This window comes from Vombatus ursinus, unplaced genomic scaffold, assembly GCF_900497805.2.
Source record: "Vombatus ursinus unplaced genomic scaffold, bare-nosed wombat genome assembly UNPS02014774.1, whole genome shotgun sequence".
Taxonomy (NCBI): Eukaryota; Metazoa; Chordata; class Mammalia; order Diprotodontia; family Vombatidae; genus Vombatus; species Vombatus ursinus.
In genome coordinates this window covers 8014253-8024114 of record NW_020954552.1, presented here as the reverse complement: position 1 = coordinate 8024114, position 9862 = coordinate 8014253, and the positions used below count along the sequence as shown (strand labels likewise).

The window sequence follows — 9862 nt, the reverse complement described above, 5'->3', positions numbered from 1 at the left end:
AAACCCACAAATTCATCATGTCCATATGTTTGTATGTGAATATTAGAAAACAAAACAACCTAACTGAATTAAAATCTACATCAAATATCTGGTTATTTCTTGCTTCTGAAACTACAGGGTAAGCCATTTTTAAAAGCCCTATTTATTTCTTTTAGGAAGATTTGATTTATAAAGATTCAAATGAAATTTTTATTATTGGTCATAATATAATGGGTTCAGAAGCCTTTACTCTGGGGAACATAAGAAATGACAGAGTAAGAATTACAATATACGAGTGGAGTTTCCAACTCAGAAGCGCCAAACATTTTTAAGAATCGCAAAGTGTCCTAAGGCAGTACAAATCAACAGTTATCTACTGAACTTTCAAAAATGATTTTTAATTTTCATTAAAAAAGCCTGAAACTTCTAGACACATATGCACCTCTACTCAATCACCTTTTGATATACAATTAGCAACTTAAAATAAGATATCTCTATGTTCATCTTTTATAGCTCCAATATATTATATACTCAATATATAATATGTACAATACATATATGCATTCAGCAGGACTAAAAAGTATTTTTAAAAGTTTGATGAGTGTTGATAAATATTTTTATGGTATTTTAAGATAAATTTGTCCAATAATATAAAAAAAAAACCCTGAAATTGAGGCCCACCCAAATTTGTGATATCCAATCTTAGCAGCAAGCTGCTAAAAGCAATTGTTCATAGAGCCATTTGTTGTTTTAAAGAACTGCAGAGATTGAGACAATGTACATTTTTTTTTTTTGACAACGTACATTTTAAAATAATTCCTGCTATGCTCAGGCAGCAATACTTGCTGATATTATGCACTTATATCTCCATTAAATTAAAATACACTACAGCTTCCTTTGCTGTAATATACAGCAGCTGTTTCTTCTTTCCTGTTGGACTTCTTGTAGTTGCTGTTATTCATCTGGCAGAGCAACTAATACAGTTCCAACAGAAGTTTACTTTTTCTCCCTTGTCTCCCCCCAAGTATGGCTCAGTTTCAAGATTGTTCTCTAGGCAGCCACCATTAATATTACCAGTACCTTAACACCATTAAAAGGCATCAGACAATGACTGAAGTCACAAACAAAATTTCAAAGACAGTTGGGTGTTACTGTAAACCAAGGTATCACGAGCATTTAAATAGCCCTCTTGAATCAGTAAATATGTATGTATATATGTATATACACATATGCACGTACATACACACACATACATATATGTATATATACACATGTGTACATATATTTATCTATGTAAAGAAAAGTCACAGTTCCACTGCCACAATTCAATAGTTACTCACCTACTATTTACATAACAAAATTAACAAACCAACTTGTGATTTTAAACATTAAAACATCAATTCACCCTGAGAAGACAGAGGAAGCATTAAAAAAAACAAACTACTTGGATGATATGTATTTTTCTTCAGTCTTTCTGCTTTCTTCTGATTTTCCTCAGCCCTTTCTTCAAAGGCACATGAACTCCAGACTAGGTTGCCTTCAATATCTTTTGCTGTTGTTGTCTTTGTTAGCGGATTAGTTCATGCCACAGTTAGATACTGGTGATAGAAAAGTCCAAAAAGGCTTGTGGCAAAGAGGCAAGCAGCAATCCACCAGGTCAGAAATGACAAGAGCCCTCGGAAGAGCAGAGGAGTAAAGATGGTCTTCAGGCTGCCCAGTGCCATTGTTATCTGGGTAACAGTTACCTTCGTTTTCTCATCAGCAGATGGTAATTCAGAGTGAACAGAATCAGTGAACGGATGGTTCTCCACTAGAGAGTCAGAGTTAGACTGGGAATAAATCCCCCAGGAATGATTACCTGTAAAATCCAAGTTAACAAATGAAACATGAATGGGAACAGGTTCAAAAAGCCTTGATTTTTCAAGTAAGACATGAATGTCAAAATTCTCTAGCCAACCTTTGCAATTAAGAACGACAAAAATTACCAGACCATCAGATTATTACTTGATGTGGAACAAAAAATTAAAACAAAGAGCAATCAGTAACATTCCCTTAATAAAAATTGTTATTGAACCTTAGTAAATGACAAAACTACATATAATATGACCTTGGAAATAAAACATGCCAAAAAAAATATTTCTGAATTTATTTCTAATCAGCATGGGGCAAGTCACTTAATCTTTTGAAACTCTTGAAACTTTTTCAATTTCTTCATTTACAGAACGAGGGGATTGGACTTGGATGACCTCTGAGGTCTTTTCCAGTTCTGAATCTATGATCCTCTGGAAACTAAAATATGGTAAGATAATGAAAAAATATATTTTCTTAAAGACGAGCATGGCTATAATAATAATGATGATAATGATTACTAACATTTAGAATATTTTATGGCTTAAAAAACAACATGTATTTATTACTTTATTTGGCCTTCACAACAACCCTATGAAATAGGCACCGCAGACATTGTCCTCCCTATTTCACAGATGCCAGAAAAGGAGGATCATAGTACATTAAGTGACTTAACCAGAGTAAACTAGCTAGTATGTGTCAGAAGCAGGACTTGAAACTGGGTCTTGCTGACTGATCACAAAACTACGACTCTTCAGAGTTATTAACCAACCATAGCTTTAGCTATAACACGCAAGGCGGAGGATAAATTAGGTGACTTCTTAAAAGTCCTCACTATTCTATGACAAACTCTCAATATCACAGTAACATTTTCAAAAAGAAATAATTAGCAAAGTCAATGCTAGAAGCTAATAATAACTTTCGGAAAGTTTTCATCATACACTCACAGTTTTGTATTTACAACTATCTATTCTCTATATTGTATCTCTAGATTTCCTAGGTTATCTATTAAACCCATTCACACAGTACTTGTGGCTTCTTTTGGTCTCTCCAAACACACCTCCTGATGAACCTGTCAGATAAAAGGTTATCTATCTTATCAGCAAAGCTCTTGAATCAAGCCAGGAGGACGTGACACTAGGGAGACTTTACACTTTTTAATGCTGAATTCTAATCCTCTCATCAGGAATTGCCTAGAATGAAGTGCACAAATGAGAGACAATAAAGCTTACTTAGTTCAAATAAACATTCTGTATAGTGAAAGTCAGTATTCCACCTGGCAGAAAGTTGTTAAACTTTTTAAAACATCAATAGCAACTTAAATCTAGTAATGAGTTTTTAAGAGACCCATCCTCTTGCTACACTCAAATTGAGATGAATAATATGTAATAGTGACCAGTCATGACCAATGAAGTCTTTTAAAACTGAAGAATTAATAGGTGGTTGATAATCCTCTTAAAGATATAAACACAAAGCATGGAGAATAATAAGTTAGGCATGAAACTTCAAAACTTTATGATCTGGAGTTTTCAAAGACAAGCAGATGAAACAATTTTTTATGCTAAAAGTTATTCCTGCTTTTTAGGATACAGGGTTTTTTGAGATGGGTGCTTGAGAGCACTCACACTCTCCATATTTACATGTCAGTGTGTTATTAATCCAATACAGCTTGCGTGAATACAGAAATCATGGCTGTGGCATGCGTACCTAGTGTTTTCAAAAGCAGGGTTGTGTGGAGCAGCATGACCAGAGGTGCTACGTACTGTAGTGCAATTACACAAAGGTAATAAAACACTCTCGCCACCTGAAAACAACAAAAATCTTGAGTGACTGATAATGCAGAGAACCTTAATACAACTATCATACTAAACTTACAAATTTTTACAATATTACAATTGCTCAAATACTGTGTTTCAAAAAATATCTGACTATTCAAAAGGATCACAGATTCTTGTATTGGCTTTTAAAAACATATAAAAAATTACTTTTAAAACTCATTGTTTTTCTTATGCAGAAAAAACATTGTTTTTCTTATGGAGTCAATGGAAAATGGAGTGAAAAATCCCTTATGTTGACATCTCTCAAAGGCCATGTTAATGGAGTATGTGTACTTGATATTTGAAAATTAAACCAAGAAAAACTATCTATGAATGTAAACACTTTATTCTGTAAAGACCAAATTCAACTCTAGAAGAGCAAACAAACATTTTCTAGCACTACTACATGCCAGGCATTGTGCTAAGGGTTTTACAAATACCCATTTGAGCCTCACAACAACCCTGTGAGGTGAGTGTTATTATCACCCTCATTTTACACATGAGGAAACTGAGGCAGACAGAGGATAAGTGACTTGGCCAGAGTCACACAGGTATTATCTGAAGCTGAATTTGACCTCAGGTCTTCCTGACACGAGACTCAGTGCTCTACTCACTGAGCCACCCAGCAGCCTATTACTCTAGGTGAGTAGTACTCCTGATGGTCAAATCATGATTAAGATGGGACTACATGAAAGAAAAAAAAAAAAGACCTTGAAAAAGGGTCCAGGATTCATACAACCGTTAATAGGAGTAGGTGGGGAAACTATGAAACTCAAAAATGTAGAGTCGTTCACTCTTCTTGTTTCTACCATGAGGTGAGAGACTGGATTGCTCACATTTTTTTCTTCTTTGGGTTTCTCACCATAAACCATATATATATACACTTCTTTTGTGGTGTTCACGTAAGGGCACAACAGGGAAAAATAATTCTAACCCTAAAAACAAATATTCCTTACTCTGTAAGTCAGAAAGACTGGATAAAGACCTATTCTGTGTAGTGTTAAAAGGCTCTCTATCTTGAGACACTTAAACCAGGGAAGGCAGAACTAGGAATAATAATGGAAGCCTTTTATTTTTCTAGTACCTAGCATACAGATCAAGTTATGATTTTCGTTTATGACTTTAGTTTTGAGAATTACCAAACAATAAGTCCTTCTTATTTACTGAAAAAGTCCCCAGTGGAGTTGAGTATTTGGGACCTGGTTCTAGCCTAAAGGATGCAACATCATGGCATCAACCTGTTGTCACAACAGTAAAATATGGAGATTCTCAGAAACTGCTTCTTTCTGAGGCTTCCACAATCACAGCAGTTTCGACTAGGTAAAACACCCATGCTTGAGATGAGATCAGATTCTTAAATTAACTTCCTGTTTTGTGATCGATACACCAAGATGACTTTGGAGATGCTGCTGTCTGTTGTTTGGTTTTCTCATGACTTAATTTTGGACTATTCTATTTCCTTAGAAATGGCATCTCAATTAATTGACAACCAGTATTTTACTAAGCACTTACTGTGTGAACACTTTCCTGGTGTTCTCAACAGACCATCATCAATCAACGCTGAAGCCATTGACTGTTTACCTCAGGTTGAAGTCAATCCCTCCCTAGCTGAAGTTCCAACTGAAGAAGGGGTTTTGAGTGTCATTAGGCTCCTTTCTCATGGCAAAGCACCTGGTGTTGATTCTATTCCAGCTGAGATTTACTAGGTGGGGGGCAGGGATGGGGTCCCTTGCTCACACAAAAGCTGACTGAAATTTTCTGGGTTATATGGCAAGAGGTTATCCCTCAGGAGTTCAAGGATGCCTCCACTATCCATCTCTATAAAGGTAAAGGAAATAGATTGTCCTGTGACAATCATAGGGGGCTCTCTTCCTTAGTCACTTCCTGCAAGAGTCTTGCCAGAGTACTCCTTAATAGACTGATCTTTCTTCTGGAAGATGGTCATCTATCTGAGAGCCATTGTCGCTTCAGAAAGGGCCAAGGACCCTTTCAATATGGTGTTTGCTGCCTGACAACTCCAGGAAAAATGCAGATTTGACCAAGGCCTTTGATACAGTCATTTGTGAGGGATTATGGAAAATTATGTCAAAATTTGGTTGCCTGAAGTTCATCAGTATCATATGTCAATTTCACAACATGTCTGCCCAGGTTCTGGATAATGGATGATGCTCTCATGCTTTCCCAGTCATCAATGGAGTGAAACACGGTGATGTGCTTGCTCTCATGCTTTTAGCATGATATTTTCAGCCATGTTGTCAAATGCCTTCAATGAGGACAAATACGGCATCAATGGTAAATTCTTCAACTTGAAAAGGCCACAAAAGCCAAGACCACAAGTAGAGGAAGGAATGTTTGTGCATCATTTTTGTTCGCAGATGACTGTGCACTCAATGCAGTCTCTCAAGATGAGATGCAACAAATCATTTCTCTGCTACTTGTGCTAATTTTGGCCAAACGATTAAAACCAAAAAAACACAGGTGCTCCATCAGCCAGCACCACACCAGCTGTACGTGGAACCATTGGTCACAGCAAATGGAGAAGTTCTGAATGGCATGGATAAGTTCACTTACCTTGGCAGTATACTTCCAAGAACATACACATTGATAATGGGGCTGGTGCAAGCACTGCCAGAGCTAGCTCAGTGTTTGGGAGGCTCCAAAGGAGAGTGTGGGAGAGAAGAGGTATTAGTCTGACTACGAGGATGAAGGTCTACAGAGCTGTTGTGCTGACCTCATTGTTGGATGCCTGTGAAACCTGGACACTATACCAGCACCATGCCAGGAAACTGAATCGCTTCCATTTGAATTGTCTTAGGAAGATTCTGAAGATCACCTGGCAGGATGAGACACTAGACACTGAGGTGCTTTCTTGAACATTCAGAGAGCACAACTATAATGGGGAGGGCACACTGTTTGAATGCCAAACGTATGCTTGCCTAAAAGACTACTTTATGGAAAATTCACACAGGGTAAGTGCTCACACGGTGGTCAAAAGAAGGGATACAAGGACACTGTTAAGGTCTCTCTTGAGAACTCGGGAACTAAATGTGTGACATGTGAGACACTGGCACAGGACCACCCAGCATGGTGTGCCCTCATCATAGAAGGTGCCATGCTGTATGAGCAAAGCAGAACTGAAGTAGCCCAAAAGAAATGTAAGAAGTGCAAATTTAGAGAATCCACCCCAAACGTTCACATGTACTATTTGTGCTTGACCTGTGGTACAGCATTCTGAGCTCATACTGGTCTGATCAGCCACTGCCAGACGCATTGTAACGACTCTAACAGAGTAATGTCATTTCAGTCCTCTCTGAGAATGAAGGACAACACCAACCATGAGCCAGGAATTATGATAAGTGTTGAAAATTCGTAGAAAGTGCAAATGACCCCTCCCTTTAATAAACTTTTCTTCTCATTGGGGAAAGTGTAAGTACATAAATAGGTATATGCAGGTACAGAGCAGATGGGAGGTAATCTGAGAAGCAAAGGCTCTAGCAACCGTGAGGACTGAGAAGGATATCTGGTTGAAGCTGGTGTTTTCTTCACTTTTTCCTTTATTCAGCTCATTTGATGATACAAGCTGGGACAGGGTGATTAATCTTCTTTCCCTCCTTAGTGGTACCCCACCCCCTCCCCCCAATCAAAGGCCTTTCTTGATCTCCCCAGATGTCCTCTCCTCTCCAAAAGTGACTTTTGTAGTGTGTGTGTGTGTGTCTATGTGTGTGTGTGTGTTTATGTGTGTAATATAATAATTTGTGTACATTACTACTTTCTCCAGATAGAAGGCAAGGTCAGGGACTATTCAGCTTTTGTCTTTGCACTGCTAGTGCTTTGCCCCGGGCTTGGCATACAGAAGGCATTTAATAAATACCTATTGAATTGAATTCTATTGTATATACTGAAAAGAAAACCAACCTGTGGGATAGTATTAGTGTTGTAATAAATGAATTGAATCTGTTTTCTTAATAACAAGGAGACAGCCTCGTTCCATCAAAATATTTACCATTTTCTGTAAATCAACGGTGCTTATTCTCCCAGCTTCCTTCTTCATTTGATCCACACACTTCTGGGCTAAGTTCAGGTAAGCTTGCAGGTGATTGCGCATCAGAGCCAACCTCAGAGCACAGAGCAGGATTATCAACCACAGTCGCACAGTATCAAATGTGGTTTCTGTCATTCTGCAGATCAAACAAGGTGATAAAGTGATGTCAAAGGTCAGTGGAGTTACTTTTCATTGTGGGCACATGAGCACACATGGACCCTGAGGAGAAGGGGAAGGACAGCAGCCTGCAGAACCTTAACATTCTGTAGCAAAATCTTCTGTAATGGGGTTCTCTTAATTAACCAGAGATGCTAAAGTCAGACACCGGAAAGAAAACAACTCTGAAGTGTGACTTCATCACCTCAACATCCGGATTTCATGATCTCAAATGAAAAAGGCCCTTGTTCAATATGTAGCTTACTCTGTTTTCTTTCCTCTTGTAAAAAACCACCACTAGTCCATTTTTAAGTGTTTCCATTTTAATAAGTTCATGGATTATATGGATATTTTAGTGTCTATCTGTAATTCCGTTAGAATTATTCCAATATAATTTAATATTATATTGAGCAGGGTTGGGGGAGGAAACATAGAAATACTCACGCAGGAATATATCTATTGCATGCATGGATATATGTGTGATGGCCTGTGTGCACGTATATCTGAGCTGGTGCATACACATGTGTGCATACAGCAAAGAATGCAGTTTGTGGGTTTACTTTGTGTGTGTGTGTGTGTGCGTGTATGCATGTGTGCGTGCGCTTTGGGGGAAAGATCAATGGGGCTGATGGTCTGTAGAAGACTCAAGGATACCAATGCTGTCTGTGCCCACCCACTGGAGGTGGAAAGGGATTGGCATGGGAGGCTGCCACTTTAAAAGTTAAAGTCAAAGACATCATCAGGCTTGCAGGCTATAGTTGCAATGCTGATCACTGCTGAGCTATGCCAGGGGTAGACAATATCCAGCTGGAAACCTCATAAGCCCCTCACTGTGCTGATGTTCTCACACTTCCCCCTCATCAGAAAGGTACATGACTGACTCCACCTGGCTTAAAGGCAAGAGAGGAATCACCTAATATGGGTGTTGAGGCCTCCTGGCCTCTTTCATCTCCACGTGCCCCTTCACTGACCTTAGTCTCAGGAACTCTTTTATCATGCTTATATCTTGTTTGTACTTGGCTGTCCGCATGTTTTCTCCCCCATTAGATTATGAACTCCTTAAGAGCAAGTACTGGGCTTTTGCTTTTGGTGAGGGAAATGACTTTCTTTGTATCTTCAGCAGTTTGCACTGTGCCTGAAACACTGTATGAGCTTAATTAAGTACATGTGGACTTTAATAACTAACATTTATTTGCCTCTTTATGGTTTGCAAAGTGTTTTACACATATTATTACTTTATCCTCAAGATTAAGAAAACCATAGGTCATCATTTGTACTTTTACTTCGGTGGATCTGTAGTTTCATCAGGGCTCATGTTCCCTCCACTGATGCAACCCAACCTCACTTTCTCATTCTATGTACTTCCTGTCCATGTCCTTCTATAAACTATCAAGGGGGGAAGGAAGTGTTTACCCAACATTCTAACAGTCTTCCTTTAATTCTTTTAATATTTTATCTATGTTAACAAAGGTCGTCTGGATGCTTCCATTTGTGGATGACAGACAGAATGCTACTTGGAACATTGCAGAGTTTCCTGGCAGAGATCTAAACCAAGATTCTGACCCAACAAAACTCATAGGAAAAATCAAATAAGTGAAGAACAACTATCATTTTGATTATGATGTTCAGTTAGTTGGACAACTTTTAGAATTCATATTTGGACAGACACTGCAAATGGAGAACAATTTGGACCTAGAATAAAACAAGAAAAAGAGAGAAGGCTGGATTGTCTTTGGGAAACTGCAAAGCTCCTTTAATAACTCCAAACATTCCCAAAACCAAAGTCAATTTTAAATAACAATATTCTATTGGAAGTATTGTATGTTTGTGAATCACAGAACAAAATTTGTCTCTTTTAAGAATTAAAAATTAATGTCCTCAGAGGGCAACGGAGAAATGTGTGATGGGAAGCAGACTTCAACATGTAACAAATAGTAATCACTGGAGGAATAAGTAAAAGATGTCATGAAAGAAATATGTTTTCAAAAATAATATGGGCTGGTCACATGGCAAGATCAGT

General features: G+C 38.1%; 1 protein-coding gene across 3 annotated transcripts in view; it reads right to left on the bottom strand.

The window, feature by feature from the left end:
- Positions 1-637: 637 nt before the first annotated feature.
- Positions 638-9862, bottom strand: part of TMEM161B (transmembrane protein 161B) — a 104758-nt gene continuing 95533 nt past the window's right edge. For all 3 annotated transcript variants that reach the window (XM_027864326.1, XM_027864325.1, XM_027864327.1), the window contains 3 exons: positions 7648-7822; positions 3535-3631; positions 638-1837 (listed from right to left, as the gene is read on the bottom strand). In XM_027864326.1, coding sequence (XP_027720127.1) covers positions 1560-1837; positions 3535-3631; positions 7648-7822 — 550 coding nt within the window. In that variant the 3' untranslated portion in view covers positions 638-1559. The remainder of the gene's footprint in view (positions 1838-3534; positions 3632-7647; positions 7823-9862) is intronic.